Raw genomic sequence first — 17,021 nt, 5'->3', positions numbered from 1 at the left:
TCCTAAAGAAAATTGCATTAATGGGAGAGATTCGTTGACTTGGCTAAGGTAGGAAAGAATCTATTATTTGTTTGCTAAAGCAAATTGCATTAAAGAAAGAGATCCGTTGATTTGGCTAAGGTAGGAAAGAATCTATTATTCATTTCCTAAAGAAAATTGCATTAATGAGAGAGATCCGTTGATTTGGCTAAGGTAGGAAAGAATCTATTATTTATTTCCTAAAGCAAATTGCATTAATGGGAGAGATTCGTTGATTTGGCTAAGGTAGGAAAGAATCTATTATTTGTTTGCTAAAGGAAATTGCATTAATGAAAGAGATCTGTTGACTTGGCTAAGGTAGGAAAGAATCTATTATTTGTTTCCTAAAGAAAATTGCATTAATGAGAGAGATTTGTTGATTTGGCTAAGGTAGGCGGTTTTTGCGGTTCTTGGCGGCTCAGTGTGAGGTGGGGCGAGGTACAAAAAAATATCATGGAAGGTGAGACGGAAAAAAACCTGGGAGGTGGGAGTTGTCCCTGGTTAACCTACGAAATTTCATAGATTTTTTTAGGACGAAAAAAAACCAGTGGAGGTGGGACGAAAATTGGCCGGCGGAGACTACCACCTCCCACTACTGACTTTTTTTCGTCCGGTTTTATTTCATCCCACCTCCCACTACTGACTTTTTTCTTAATTAATAACTCCACCCTCCTGCTGGTTTTTTTCTAATCTAATTCAATCTATTGATCCTTCCTTAGTCACAATGCACTTACATGTAGCCCCGACAGATCGGTTTCCATATGAAATAAAACACAATCATCAATCAATCCTTGGTTCTCTTTTATAGGACTTGTTGCCATACATGAACCATACGATAACTTCCATATACAAAATAAAGGGAAACACAATCAGGTTTCCTTCCTTTCCAAAGTTCTAGCCACTGACCCCCTCCCCAGACCGCGTTCTTTTTCCCATGCCACCATCGACAATCTGCTCTCCCATTTCCTCGTCCTCCCCATGTTGTGAAGTTCCAACGCACAACTACACAAACACCAGTGACATAGAAAACCACCGCCTCCTCCTCCGCGCCACCGCCTACTCTATTTTTCCCCTCTGTGTGGCGACCTGAATGGAAGGCGGTGGATCTGGGATGCGCCTGGTTCCACAAGACGTCAGGCGTAAGGAAGGATGGAAAACCACCGGCTGGATGGCCAAGGGTGGCCCATTGAAGGTTTGAAACCTCCTATGGCGTAATTTTGTGCAACCTGCATGAAGATTGTAGGAGCTATCCATGTGGTCGTTCCATCGGCAACAAGTACGTATTGGATAGCACATAATTTGAAATTCTTGACGGAGTTGACTGACCATGACTTTGACTCTCACAATGTTGCATGTTCTTCGGAGTTGACTGGTGGCGTTTTTAGGTTATTACTACCATGAAGATGAGAGGAACATCGAGAAAAATCCTTTCCCTAAAAAATGGATGGGAGGAATATCTTGGTCTATGATTTCATGATGAATAGGACCCTGAGAAAGCAGTGGATGATGCCCCGTTGATTCTGTTTGAATTCGGCTACTGTGGGAATGTGTATAGTCAGGCTTGGAGTGAGCGCTCCATGCATGTGTGTCAGTGGCACTCAGATATTGGTTGTGCCGCTCTTGTGAGGGTGTGTGGGAGTGGTGTGCTCGAGACACGCTAATCTCGTGAGCAGGTGCGGAGATGAGTTGCACAAGAGAAACATTGGTGGGATGAACCCAAACCTTTATTTTTTTTTCTAATATGAATTATCCTTCCTTCTTAGAAAAACATGTTTTGAGTAAAGTTATCTTTACTATAGACATATATTGACAATTAATCAAGTATCAACATCATTGCATGCTTATTGCGTGGAATGTGTGTCCCAATATTGACAGAAGGTATAAAAAGATTGTCTTGGAATTATTATTTTCTTGGGAAGATATTGCCCTGAATTCTCATTTCTCATCAGAAATTTAGTATCCATTTTCGTTGATCTTATTTGCAACATGTACAAGTCAGTAATAATCTAAGGGGGTGCCCTACCGGAGAAGATTATGATAGTTGGACAAGAAACTTAGTACTGTCGTGCAAGGTAGAGGTAGGAGAAATAGGAGATAAAAGCATGCATGGTGGGAGAAGGAAGTCGAGTGTCGCGTGGTAGCTCAGACATGGAGTGTGGAAGAAAGACAATGACGAGATGTATGTACCTACTAGATCATGACCATGAGATATCATCCCATAAAAATGGCCTTTAACTCTCATATCACATGAATTTTCTCTTTGTATATATATATATATTTGTTAGTCTGTGGCAACGCACGGACACTTAGCTAGTCATCTATACTACTTATAAAAGAGCAAACATAATCTTTTTTAAGTGCACCTCACAAAACGTACATGGATACATTACCACCGCATGATTAGTCCCACTAAACTTAATCTAACGGCTAGCTTTAACCTAATATGTTCTCTGTGTGCACTTAGCAATTTACATTGACTGACCGTACTCCATCGTGAAGGAAAATATGAAGTCCACGCCTGGTCAATTAGGAAACTATAATCACGGACACATCATATTAAGAAACTAATCACAGACGCATCTAATTATTAGGAAACTAATCACAAACGCATCCTATTATTAGGAAACTAATCACGGGTGCATCCTATTATTAGGAAAATAATCACGAGCGCATCCTATTAGGAAATTAATCACGAACACATCTAATTATTAGGAAACTAATCACGGACGCATCCTATTAGATAACTAATCACGAACACATCTAATTATTAGGAAACTAATCGCGAGCGCATCCTATCGTCTCCTATCAGGGAATCGCGATCGCGAGTCGCCTGTCGTCACCAGCCCACCACCCACGCGAGCCACAATGGGAGACATGCGAAGAGGAGCTGCGGCTTCCTCCGAACACGCACACGTGCCGTCGCCGCCTTCGTCTTCTGCCTGGAGGGCAGGTCACTCTTCTACTGACTGCAACAACTTCGCATCATACAGAGAGACCAACCATGTTTCTCCGAATATCTTGAATCATGATCCTTATGACTTCATCTCTACTACTTATAAGAAGTATATTTTTTCATTTGACTATTTTGCTGACTTGGGAGGTAAGGTATGTTTTATCCACTAGAGTTGCTAAAATTGGAAGCATATCTGCAGTTTTTTCTTTCTAAACCGGCATTTGTTGGCCCTTTTTTGCCACTGTTATTCTTACAAGTGGTAGCTTACGTATCATTATTACTACGAACTTAGAGGATATTTGTTATATTGTCAAAATTTTAGAATGTTGAGCCCTTAAAGAAATGTGTAGTACTCAAGTAACTGTTCCAAGTTGTCATATTAATGCTTTTGTCCACTGATTAACAAGTATAATTACGCAATTTATCAATGTAATTTTTATTTGGTTGACATGTTCTATTTTCATAATAAAGTAAGTCACTTTTCTTGCTTCCAGGCATTACAACACTTGTGGTGAAATAGTAGAATCGGATGGTCCAACTAGCATTTTTTTGTCTTGTTTCACAGCTGATTCTATGGAGTCAAGACATCTCTACACTTCTCTATGTGACAATGGCTTCCTCTTTTCAACAAACCATAGAGGTCTCTTCCTACTATTGTGTGGTTGACACTCAATTGTAACAATAATTCTTGACTGGAGTTTGTTGGCACTGAAACGGTTCCTTAGCTTGTCCTAAGTGACATTTTCATGTGTGATTATACTTGCATAAATGTGTGCATATGGAGAATCATGATGAATCTTCTAAATAATTTTGAGTTTTATACATTGGAAAAAGTGGGTGGTCTTTTAATACAAGAGACATGTTGATTAAGGAGAAACGATATTTCAAATTATTTGTATGAGTTGGGAATAAGAGATTGTGTACTTTATAGGGAAATTTCAAATTTATGAATAAATTGTCTTGTATTAAGTATAGTATAATGTGTTAATCCAAATAGACGCGTGTTGCACGTGCACACTTATTAGTCCAAATAGACGTGCGTTGCACGTGCATATTTACTAGTATATTAAAAGGCGGGTGCTAAAAATCATCCGGTTGATTTGTTACAAAGATAAATCGCCCCCGGAACCGTCCGATCACATGCTCCCCGGCCGCAGGATCAGCCAACACAATACGCAGCAGTCCATGGCTGGCAGCAGCCCCATGGCAGTGCCGCACAGCAGCGACGAAGTTTCAACGCCCCCACCACACTCTCCCGCGCTCCATAGCAGCACCCGCTGCGTCGGCGATGCTTCACTGCAGCACCGACGTCGGCGTGGCGGCGGTCCATCGATGCTCCATAGCAGCACCTGACACCGACGATGATGTTTCACTGCAGCCCGTACCGGCGTGACAAGCTTCATAGCAACACCCGACGGCGCCGCCGGCGGAGCTTCACTGCAGCGCCCCATCACTTGTCGGAGATCCGTTGCAGCACCGACTGCCCTCGCCGAAGCTCGATCGCAGCACCCGATGGCCTCTGGTGAAGCTTCACTGCAGCGCCCCCTCCGGCTCGGCGGTGCTCCATCGCAGCATGACGGCAACGCGGGTGATGCAACGAAGCACGCGCCGGCGATGGGTGGATGCTGCGACGCAGCACGATGACGACGGGGAATGGGGTGATGCAACACGCGACGGTGACGGCGGATGCAACCGTGAGGGTGGATGCTTCGTCGTCGCCCCCCAGTCCCTCCCCGTCCAGGTGGGAGCTTCACCACGCACGCGTTGATGTGGATTTAGCCCGCGTCGGTTCTTCCTTACAGCAGCAGGTGGAGGAGAAAAAAAGGAAGGAAGAAGATGAGGAAGGGGATGAGTGGAGGAGAAGGAGCCGGAAGGGAGAAGGTGGGGAGGAAAAAGCGATGGACTGAGGGGGCATGTGGCGTGCGTACGAGCCGGCTTACCGAGATAGAAAATCATCCGGTTTAAACTAAACGTTTTCCATATTAAAATCTTCTAAAAAAATCTTCTACCCCTAATTTTTTTTATATAAAATCTTCTCAAAAAAATATTCTACCACTAAAAAAGCTTACATAAAATGTTTTCAAAAATGATTTTCCATTAGAAAAAGTGAGCTCTAGCCAAAACTACTCCTAAAAAAGGACTTGTGAGATTTTTATTTTATTTTATTGGCTGAAAAAGAGTAGGGAAGGGTTCTACTGGGGTTTCTTTATGAAAGAAGTGAGGATATGGACGCAGCGTTTTGATGCCCGGGCCCAGGGATGAACAGTATAGTCGTAAAAACAAATAGAAAACAAACTCAAAAAATTCCAAAACAATTGTGATGGAAGATGCTCAAATGTGTGATGTTCGTGCAAAATTTCATGAAGTTTGGACAATCGAGTAGCTTGTGGCAAAAAAAATCGGGTCTGTGAGGAACATTTAGAAACAACAATGTTCACGTCTGATTTTGCCTTTTTGCCGCATGCACCTGGAATGTCCAAACTTCACCAAATTTTGCACAGACATCACGCACATGCACATCTTGCCTACAATTTATTTTTGTGTTTTTTGAGAAAAAATTTCCAATTTTAATCATGCTACTGTTCATCAGGCTCATCTGAGCCCGGGCACCGAAGTGGATATTGCAGAGGATATCTAATATTGTATTTACATAAGAGGGAGAGGCAGAGGTCTGAGTTACAAACATTGTTGTCTCCAAGCTTTGGAACGATGTGGGTGCTTCATCTTAATTCTCCGGTCAGTGAAATCTTCTTTGAGATCCTTGCCCACTTTCCTATGGTGGGAACTTCATTATTGAAAATAATTCCATTTCTTAGCCCTGCATATGTTCCAACATCCAAGGATGATGATATCCATGATAAAAGCCTTGTTGATCACTTGCCTTACGAGCTCTACTTCTGTAGAAAAGAGATCCCTTTGAAACTTGTTGCAAGCAATGCTGCTCGAATTTTCTCTCTTCAAAAAATATACTCCCTCCGTTCCTAAATAAAAGTCTTTGTAGAGATTCCACTAGGTGAACTATATACGGAGGAAAATGAATGAATCTACTTTTAATATGCATCTATATACATCCGTATGTGGTTCATAGTGGAATCTCTACAAAGACTTACATTTAGAAACGGAGGGAATATTTTTCAAGCACGGAGTATAACGTAAACGCACACATGCAGGCGCATCGCCGCCACATGGGAATATAAACAAATTGCCTACTGAATACTAGAGTCGCTGAGCTTCAAGCGCCTCACATTAAAAAGAAAAAATGCAGCCAGAAAACATGACAGATTATGCTTCACCATATTCATAGTGGCCCTCTATTTAATGTTGACCCGTTTATTGAGAGTTAAAAATGATATATCATTGCCACATTTATACGTGAACTCCACAAAATTATGACAACCCGTTCCAGAGAACTCATTCACTTTACTCCAAACAACCTTAGCTACCACACAACCAAAATGCAGAAATTGTACAGTTCATCTGAAACCAGTAGGTTTCAGAGCCACAAAACTTGAATAACGCCATGCACATCAAAGTACTAGCAGATAATTTTACAACCAACTAACCAAGGAAGGGAAATATTACAGAAATGATCTGCGCACGCCATTACTTCAACACCACGCGACACACTTCATCATATAGAGCCACTGGCCTGGAAGCGCGACATGCAGCTGTACATCTTCTTGGTAACCTTTGCTTGGTAAACAAATATGTATGGATGATTCAAACAAATTGTGACTGCCTTAATAAAAATCCAAACAAAATAAATACATACTATTTTCTGGAAGCTTTAATTTTATTTTCATGTAATAGTCGATACAGCAAGAGTTCTTAGCAAGATACTACTTATTTCCGTATAATTAGGTGCTTTTCCAAAAAAACAAAAACATTTCCCTATTTAGTAATCTAACCTCTTGGAAGATAAGAGATCATATGGCCCTCTGATCCAAGAATAAGATGGCTAAAATAGTTTGGGACCATGTTGAAATTCTAAAATGTAAAGCAAAAATAATATAGCCCACCTCATATATAATCTCATATAACCTGTGGAGCAACATCAAATTCTACAATGAGTAGATCACACCCGACATACCATTATGGCATCGTTCTTATTACAAAGAACAAACTATCCTATATCAGAAAGCTAGCATATACGTATTATCAGTCGCCTTATTGCTGGCTAGGAGCAGAAGGAGGAGGCATGCAGATATTGCACTCGCACAATCCAGTATACGCGTTGCAGTTAGCAGTCCAGTTGCAAGTAGGGCACGGCCCTAGCCCATTCGCATTCTCGCGGCAAATGTGCAGGCAACCCGGGAGGTCACACGGTATCGGCGTCTTGTGGACTGACCCTGCACAAATGTCATCCGCCTTCACCGTGGCCTCTACAAGCAAAAACAAACAAAAAACATGAATTAACTGAAGCATATGGTCGTTTGTCTGGTTGATGAAGCGACGCATCATCGTAAGAGGAATACCTGATGCCAGCACGAGGAAGGCAACGGCCAGGAGCAGCGCATGTGTATTCTTCATCTTTAGCTAGATGTGGTACTGTCGATAGGAGGAAGGGCCTTGCTGATGGTTTGTCTGGCTCTGAGTTGCGAGGAACAAACGAGATGACAAGCGTTTTTATAGTGATAGTGAATTGACAAATCAGGAACCATATCAATGCCGAATTAATAGCGATTAAGCATAGCCATAGGAGTATTAATTCATATTCGTACTAAATGCATTCTTAAAAAGTGTTAATTGATAGGGTCCACCGCACTGTTGTTGCAAGTGTCTAATGGACGAGACTTGCCTGCTCCCCACGCGTGTGCCCATCCGTGCTCCCACCTACGTGGCTTGATTTGATTGGAACAAAATAAGGCCCGGCCCCACCCCCTAAAAATCAGGGGGGAGATGATTAGATTAGAAAGGAAAAAGGAAAAAAGACAGCCGTAGGATAAAGTGGGAGCACAGATGGAAGCAGGCAAGCCGAATCCGTGTCTATAATACTCCCTCCGCCCCATAATGTAAGACTCAAAAAACATTTTAATTATGGAACAAGGGGAATAGTAATTGTCTCTAACGCCTTGTATCAATGGCCTTTTTTCGTCTATAAATACTGTTCTTACTTGGTCCAGGATTGCGAGATTTTCTCTCCAGTCCAATGACATTATGACACGTTGACCGGTGCAAGATAATGGAAATACCAATGCAGGAAATGATCAGGTAAATTAGAATATATGATTGTCGAATGTGGTCCATAGATGTAAAGAACAAAGATTTCTTTTCAAGCGAGTGATAACAAATTTGTTTGATCGGGACTAGATGTGACAAAACGAAGGTTTGGGCGAGGACAAACAAGACAGCCACCCAGCGCCAACTTATTACAGATTCCTTATCAGAGAGCGGAAAGATGCTTTCCTCGCCTCGTTTCTCATGGAATTGGGGCACAAATATGTAGGCTTCAGCAGCGAAAAACTAAAACAGACTCATAAATGTCAAAGCAGCATCCAATACACACACACGCACAACTTCCTCACGGCAGTTCTTCTACAACAAAAGGAGTAAAATATCACAGAATCAGCCTGTACTTCATCACCATGCGGCGCACTTCATCATTCGGAGCCGTCGGCCTGGAAGCGCGACATGAAGTTATACATCTTCTTGGTCACCTTCCCTTGCATGTTGTCCACATGCTGGTAAAATGCACACCTCCAGGTCTCGCTGCGAAACATGAAGATGCCCCAGTAGAGCCAGAACCCGAAGATGAACCCAGCAGCCACGAAGCAATACAACCACAATGCCTCTCTATCTTCATCCAGGCTTTTTTCAGTTTGCGCCGGTGTTGAGGAGTTTATGCATTCTTCCAATGGAAATCCGCATAGCCCAGGATTATTACTGTATATGGAAGGATCTATGAGTGTCCGTAGCTGATCGCCTGTAGGTATCCTCCCTGACAAACTATTGCTCGAGAAGTTCAGCACGCTGATGCTCTTCAAAGCTGCCAGGCTTTGAGGAATTTCCCCCCAGAGTTGGTTCCGAGAAAGGTCCAAGGATTCTAGCAGTACCATATTGCCAATGTCTTCAGGAATACAATCTGACAAATGATTTCCTGATAAGTTCAGGTACCTGAGGCCAATAAGGGCTGTGATCCCTTTTGGGATCTCCTGCGAAAGAGAGTTACCAGATAAGTCGATACCTGCCACGGAAGCTATCAGCAGACGGTAAACATAATCCACATTCTTCCAAGTTATTTGAATCCGCAATTGATAAAGATATTGGCGAGGGTAGTCTATGTCTTCGTCTTGTGTCATGCCTATCAAATTTGTAAAATCGTCTGGAATGGGTCCTGTGAGCTTGTTTTTTGACAAGTCCAATAGCCGGAGTTGCTGAAATTGAAAGACCTCGTGGGGTATGATGCCGTCAAACATGTTTGATGACAGTCGAAGAAAGTTGAGTTCAGGCAAACTCATGCTTACCCAAGAAGGTATTCTACCAGAGAAATTATTGCCTCCAAGATCTAGAGCAAAAAGGGTTTTGCATTTCTTAAGACCTAGAGGAAAAGTTCCTGTGAAGTGGTTACTGGCTAGGAGTAAATATCTAAGATTATCTTGACATGTCATCGAGAATGGAACAACACCACTGAAAGAGTTGCTGGACAGATCTATGAATTGCAAATTTTGCATGTCCCAGAAACACTTGGTAAGACCTCCATGTAAGGCATTGCTTGATAGGTCTAGGAAGTTTAAATCAGTATGGTTACAAAGGAATGACTCACCGCGTCCTGTCAGAAACGTTCCATACAGCTGGTTTTGACTGAAAGCCATGGAGACCAGCCGTCCTGGATGCTCACTAATACAGTCCCTTAGCTCTGCAACAATGTTGTTTGCTGTGAAGTCAACATCCAGCAAGGTTGTGCAGTTTTGAAAGGTCTGATGGTGAATGCCGGTAAATCCATTGTACTCAGCAAAGAGAAATCCCAGTGCTCCTCCTACGCAAATGGATGCCGGGCACACCCCAGAGAAGTTGTTCTCTGCAATGTTGACACCACCCAGGAGACTGCTATTCCCAAGCTCGGGGAAGATGTGGCCTCCAAGTTGATTTTCTGACAGATCCAAGTACTTGAGTTTTCTCAGATGAGAGATGGCACCTGGCAGCTGCCCTTCCAAATAGTTACTATGAAGGGATATGGTGTTCAGTTCTGTCATGTTTCCAATCTCCAGCGGGATGCTCCCTGTCAGATTATTGTTCCAAAGGCCCAGCGAGCGGAGCTTCGTGAGCATCCCAATTGTTGGTGGGATCGATCCTGTCAAAGTAACCGAATTGATACCGAGCGCCTCCAAGCTCGTCAAGTTACCAATCTCTTCAGGTAGGGTGCCAGCAAGCCCAAATTTGTTAGTTGCAGTAGAGCAAGGTGCTTCAGCTGGCCGATGCTGCGTGGAATGGGACCCCTCAAATACGGGTTTTCACCGAGGTCCAACACAACCAAGCTTGTCAGGTTGCCAATCCCGGCTGGAATTGTGCCATGTAGACCATTGCCAAACATGATGAGTTTCTCCATGTGAGGAAAGGCAGAGAAGTCCAACTCGTCAAGTGTGCCACTCAGGTTTGCGTGGACAAGCTGGAGCACTGTGATGTGCCCGGCCGAGTCGCAAGTGATGTAAGTCCACCTGCAAAGGCTAGTGGAGTTGGCCAACGACCATTGCCCAAGTGACTTATGGGCACCGGCCAGGCTAGCCTTCCACTTCACAAGTGCTTCAGCTTCACGCCGGATGCCGGCTACCACCGGCGTGACGGCACATAGCAGGAGACAAGGGCAAGAGAGAAGGAGGAGGCCTACAAGATGTAGGTGCTTCATGATGGCTTGGTAGGAATGGTGCTTCACTGCCGCAGAGGATATAAAGCCTCTGGACGAGCCGGCCGGCCGGCCGTCCACTACATGATGGCTTGGTTGTCTGATTTACAAATGGCACATTCTCAGTCTAGATTAAGGATATGCTAACATGCTAGTACTTTATAGCCTCCACGATGACAGTAAAAAATTACAAATCGCATGACGTGTGCATGTGTCATTATCAGGGTGACACTTGGAAGTCATGGCACACACAACACAATGCTTAACTCGAAATTATAAAAAAAATACTCAAAAAATGGATTTAGGTCAAAGAAACCGGTAATGATTTCATGTCACAACTTACTCCGACTCCTTTTACCTCCAAAATTCATAAGCTCCCTTCCAGTACACTTGGCCACCCCTTTCACATTGTTCCAACAGACGAGGCCTGCAGTATATTTTCTTGGGTTAGGACCTTCTTAGTAGTATACTTTCTTGGGTTAGGACAGCCGAGCCGCAATGAAACACTGTGAGTACCGCCACTATATACATTTCATAAGATAGGGTTATATAAAAGATACTTGGTTCGTAATACTACAAATTCTCCTAATGGTCAGGGTCCATGAAATATAATGAAGTAGATGGCCACTACTAACTGATTATTGGGGAACAAGATCAGCGGAAGCACAGATTAATGTGCGTGCAATTTTAGCTTGTTAGGTCCCCAACGTGTCGGGCCATTTCTCAAAGTACTTAAACCAGGATCACTAACATTGTCGACGTTCCAAATTCAAACATAAATCTGTTGGAATGAAAATATTCGTTCTGCAACCTGCTGAGAGGCTTGTCTTCCAGCATTCTGTTGAGGCCCGGCAAATTATCATGGTGTTTTTCGAACATTTTGCAAATGCCGCATCCTATCAGATCAGGCCTGGTTCCTTTTCCATCGTCACAGCAAATCACCGTAACGATCCTGCTGCATATGGATGATACTCAGTCAGAAACAGGGGAGGAAACCAAGTCTGACAGAGATGCAATCTGAAGATGAGAGACGCAATTTCTGTTTCTACTCGCTGTTTCTGTTTGCTGACGGAGAAAAATTAACTGAAGAAAAGTTTCCGTACCACTTATGTTCCTCTGCGTATCTTCTCTCGAGCCACGGCAATTCGCCGGAGGCAACGGGGTCATTACAATCAGAGTCCTTTCATATGCCATCTTCACCGGTGCTTCCAGGACTAGTAAAGTAGTAATCTGATCGAACAAACCTACAGGTGCGGCAAATATTTCATCTGCAGGGACGCTGACAACACACGGCCTGCATCAAGTACATGTCGCTTTGGTTTATCAGATTGATGAGCCGCCAGCAAATTTGACATATTATGCTTCAGTTTCTTTTACCAAATTCACAACTAATGACCCTCTGCTTGATATTGATCCGATTGTTGAGAGTTAAAACGATATATCATTCCCACATTTATCCAGGAACTCCAGAAAATGGCTCCACAAGAAGAGTTCAAAACAACAAATAACCAAAAAACAAGTCACGGATTCAGAATCACGACAACTGACTCAAAAGAACTCATTCACTTTTACTCCACACAATCAGAAAGTAAATGTTAACAGTTCATAAAAAAAATACATACTCCCTCCGTCCTGAAATATAAGACGTTTTTTGACACTATGGTAGTATCAAAAAGACGTCTTACATTTCGGGACGGAGGGAGTAGGTTTCAGCGCCACACAACCTGAATAACGCCATGCGCATCAAAGTACTAGTAGCAAGTACTCTTACATCCAACTAACCAAGGGAGGGAAATATTAGAGACATTGATTGATATTGGGCATGCACCATCACTCCAGAGCCACGCGACGCACTTCATCATTCAGAGCCGTTTGCCTGGAAGCGTGACATGCAGCTGTACATCTTCTTGGTTACCTTGGCTTGCATGTTGTCCACATGCTGATAGAATGCGCACCTCCAGGACTCGCTGCGGACCAAGAAGATGCCCCAGTACAGCCAGAACCCGAAGATGAATCCAGCAGCCACAAAGCAATACAACCACAACGCCTCTCTATCTTCAGCCTGGCTCACTTCGTTTTGCGTCGGTGTCGAGTTTACACAGTCCTTCAACGGGAATCCACATAGCCCAGGATTATTGCTGTATATCGATGGGTCTACAAGTGTCTGCAGCTGATTGCCTGTAGGTATCCTCCCTGACAAACCATTGCTTGAGAGGTTCAGAACGCTCATGCTCTTCAAAGATGCAAAGCTTGAAGGAATTTCTCCTGAGAGCTGGTTCCGTGAGAGGTCCAAGGATTCTAGCCATACCAGATTGCCAATGTCTTCCGGAATACAACCTGACAGATGATTTCCTGATAAGTTCAGGTACCTCAGTCCAAGAAGGGACGTGAGCCCATTTGGGATTTCTTGTGAAAGAGAGAGTTACCTGATAAGTCGATACCTACCATGGCTTCTATCCTCAGATTGTAAACATAATCCACATTCTTCCAAACTATATGAATTTGCACTTGATAAAATTTGCTGTCAGGGTACCTTCTCTGTTCTTCTGCCATGCCAGTAAAATTCCTAAAATCGTCTGGAACAGGTCCAATGAGCTTGTTTTTTGATAAGTCCAATATCTGGAGCAGGCGAAATTGTAAGATCTCCTGGGGTATGATGCCGTCAAACATGTTTGATGACAGTCTAAGAAAGATGAGTTCGGGCAAACTTATGCTTACCCAAGAAGGTATTGTGCCAGAGAAATCATTGCCTCCAAGATCTAGAATAGTAAGCTTTGCAAGTCTTAAGACCCAGTGGAAAGGTGCCTCCAAAATGGTTATTGGCTAGGAGTAGATATGTAAGAACATCTCCACATGTCCGCGAGAACGGAACTACACCATTGAAAGAGTTGCTGGACAGATCCATGAACCGCAAATATGGCAAATCCCAGAAACACTTGGAGAGACCTCCATGTAAAGCATTGTTTGATAGGTCTAGGAAGTTTAAATAAGTACAGTTACAAAGGAAATCCTCACCCCGATCCGTGAGAAGCGTGCCATGCAGCTGGTTTTGACTCAAAGCCATGGTGCTAAGCTGTGCTGGATGCTCACTAAAACAGTCACTCAGCTCTGCGACAATGTTGTTCGCCGTGAAGTCAACTTCTTGCAGGGTTGTGCAGTTTTGAAATGTCTGATGGTGGATACCCGTAAATCCATTGTATTCAGCGCTGACAGTCCACAGTGCTCCTTTTACGCAAATGGATGATGGGAACGCCCCAGAGAAGTCGTTGTTTGCCATGCGGACTACCTCAAGGAGGCTGCTATTTCCAAGCCCGGGGAAGATGTGACCTACCAGCTGATTTTCTGACAGATGCAAATACTGGAGTTTGACCAGATGAGAGATGGTACCTGGCAGCTGCCCTCCCAAATAGTTCTCATGAAGGTCTACGGTCTGCAGTCCTGTCATGTTTCCTATCTCCATTGGGATGCTCCCTGTCAAATTATTGCCTATCAGGCTCAGCTCACGGAGCTGTATGAGCATCCCAATTGTTGGTGGGATCGATCCTGCCAAACTAACCAAATTGATATCGAGCAATGTCAAGCTTGTCAAGTTACCAATCTCTTCAGGTAGTGTACTATGGAGCCCCAAAGCTTCCAGTTGCAGTACAGAAAGTTGCTTCAGCTGTCCAATGCTGCGTGGAATGCCCCCCCTTAAGTACGGGTTGTGCATGATCCTCAGGATGACCAAGCTCGCCAGGTTGCCAATCGCTGCTGGAATTGTACCGATTAGACCATTCTGGATCAGGATGAGACTCCTCAAGTGGGGAAAGGCTGAGAAGTCTAACTTGTCAAGTGTGCCGTTGAGACTTATGTAGGCAAGGTCGAGATCTCTTATGTGCGACCCGTCCGGATCGCAGGTGATTTGCGTCCAGCTGCAAAGGCTGGTGGAGTTGGCCATGGACCATGGCCCAAGGGACTCATCGGCACCGGACAAGCTAGCCTTCCACCTCACAAGTGCTTCAACTTCACGCCGGGTGTCCGCTCTCACCGGCGCGACTGCGCATAGTAGGAGACAGGAGCAAGAGAGCAGGAGGCCTACAGGATGGAGAGGCCTCATCGTGGCTTCAATGGCAGACGCCTACGCCCACGAAAAGTAAAACACACAAACAAAGAAGAGAAACATAGCCAAATAAAATAGAGGAACATTTCTAGAATATTATACTAATTTGCTAAACATAATTGGTATCAGAGTTATTTACCCAAAACCACCACATTATGGGCTAGGGTAACAGATCAGTACCACATTTGAGGCGGGGCACAAAAACCCACCAACAATGGGGCTAATCTGTAACGCGGAGCACTGACACTGCGTTTTAGCCCAGAAAACAGCGAAACCGACAGTTGGGTCCCGCCTGTCGGCGATGACGTGGCAAATACCAAGCACACAAAAAATCTTTGACTAGCTGAGGTGGCAGATGAGCTGCGGGTCCCGCCTGTCGTTGACTACATGGTCATCTTCATCCCATCTCTATTTCTATGGAGCATTGTGTCGAGCAGCTTGTGCGCGGCGAGCCATCTTTGCCGATGCAAGACAGGACGAGTACTACCACCTCGCCAAGGAGCAGGGCTACCGGAGCCGCGCGGCCTTCAAGCAGCAGCAGCTCGACGACCGCTTCCGGTTCCTCCCGCCGGCGCGCGCCATGCTCGACCTCTGCGCGGCGCCGGGGGGCTGGATGCAGGTGGTCGTCGCCCTCCCGCTCAGCTTCCTCCGCTACTACTTCTTCAGCAACGGCGTCGCCGAGGGGCGTCGACCCGGAGCTGCTGGGCTCGCTGCCGGTCACGGTGTACCGCACGATGGACCACGTCGGGGTGCTAGAGTGCGCGGTGTGCCTGGCCGGGCTCCAGGACGGGGAGTAGGCGAGATTCCTGCCCTGCTGCGGCCACGGGTTCCACGCCGGGTGCATCAGCGTGTGGCTGGCGTCCCGCTCCACCTGCCCGCTCTGCCGGGTCACCGTCGTCGGCAAGCTTCCCGACGCGCTTACATTGACGAGTCTCCCTCTCACACTGCAGGAGCCGGCGAATTACGCAGGGAACCTGCCGGCGAGTGTGCTGATGCTCGGGGTTTCAGACCAGACCACGCTCCGCGCGGTGACCGTGACCTCTGATGGAGAGGCCGCTCCGCCCTTGCAACGACAGCAGTGCTGGTGATTGATATTCCGGGGTCAAGTCATGGATGGTGGCGCGACGAGTCCAAGTCTCCGGGCATGTTCAAGAGGCTGTGGAGCTTCGGGAGGCAAAAACCGTCGGCGTCCACTACGGCTTGCTCCGGCGGCAGTGGCATCGGAACAGGCAGCCCGACGCCGGCGGCGCGTGGGCGACGGCCACCTGCATCCAGCCCCCCGGCACGAGAAGAGAGGAGAGAGAGAGGAGAAAGAGACTAGTCAACCTGCCCACGTGGATTTTTTTTGCCACATCATCCTGACAGGCAGGCCACATCATCCCATCAGTGTTCCGCGTTATAGATTAGCCCCATTGTTGGTGGTTTTTTGTGCCCTGCCTCAAATGTGGTACTGATCTGTTACCCTAGCCCATAATATAATGGTTTTGGGTAAATAACTCTTGGTATCACGAAATGAAGGTTGAGGTCAAACTGAACGGGCTGGCGAAGATTTTGCGTCTCAACTTACTCACCTCCTTTTCCCTCCAAAATCCGAAGCCCTTCCGCATAGCTCCTGTCATCTCCTCGTCAAGCCAAAGCCATTCCTACTTGGCAGTCAACACGACGGGATCCCCAGCCCAAGCATATTGGACGAAGGCTTGGTTAGGACCTGGGAGACACTCACAGTGCAAGCAAACGTTTCTGCACAGCCAGAGATGGCAATGGTGCCGCGCCGCATCACTCCGTGTCAGCACAATTGGAGACGATGGGGGCAATCTAGGAAATGGTACCCACTGCCCAGGACTAATTCTGATTTGTAACTGGAAGATAGATTCGTCAGCGCAGGGGCAGAGGTGGTAGAGAACGATCCGGTGGAGGCACCGGATACAGGGAAGAAGGTGGAAGGCCGCGGGGCACGCGGCGAGGCGGCCATCCGCCGGCCGTGGAAGGGGATGGCTGGAAGGAAGACATCGGAGGAAGAATGTGGCCGGAATCAATGTGTAGAGATGGGCTTAGCCCAGTAGCAGATATCGGCTGCGCTGGTCTCTTCATTAGCGTGTGCGCTTATTTCT

General features: G+C 45.5%; 1 protein-coding gene and 1 pseudogene across 1 annotated transcript; both read right to left on the bottom strand.

Moving 5' to 3' along the window:
- Nucleotides 1–7,138: 7,138 nt before the first annotated feature.
- Nucleotides 7,139–7,550, bottom strand: LOC123071886 (uncharacterized). Its single transcript, XM_044495454.1, has 2 exons — nucleotides 7,447–7,550; nucleotides 7,139–7,353 (listed from the first exon to the last, which is right to left on the bottom strand). The coding sequence occupies exons 1-2, from the start codon at nucleotides 7,499–7,501 to the stop codon at nucleotides 7,139–7,141; spliced, it is 270 nt and encodes an 89-aa protein (XP_044351389.1). The 5' UTR covers nucleotides 7,502–7,550.
- Nucleotides 7,551–8,571: 1,021 nt separating this feature from the next.
- LOC123067737 (probable leucine-rich repeat receptor-like protein kinase At1g35710) lies at nucleotides 8,572–10,814 on the bottom strand (annotated as a pseudogene).
- Between the last annotated feature and the right edge of the window lie 6,207 nt (nucleotides 10,815–17,021).

This window comes from Triticum aestivum, chromosome 3B, assembly GCF_018294505.1.
Source record: "Triticum aestivum cultivar Chinese Spring chromosome 3B, IWGSC CS RefSeq v2.1, whole genome shotgun sequence".
NCBI classification, from domain to species: Eukaryota; Viridiplantae; Streptophyta; class Magnoliopsida; order Poales; family Poaceae; genus Triticum; species Triticum aestivum.
This window is presented reverse-complemented; position numbering and strand designations above follow the sequence as displayed.

Excerpts from the sequence above, each read along its gene's own strand:
- LOC123071886 (XM_044495454.1), bottom strand. The coding sequence starts at position 7,501 with ATGAAGAATACACATGCGCTGCTCCTGGCCGTTGCCTTCCTCGTGCTG. Across the intron at positions 7,354-7,446 it reads CTTCCTCGTGCTGGCATCAG|AGGCCACGGTGAAGGCGGAT; the intron begins GTATTCCTCTTA and ends TTTTGCTTGTAG.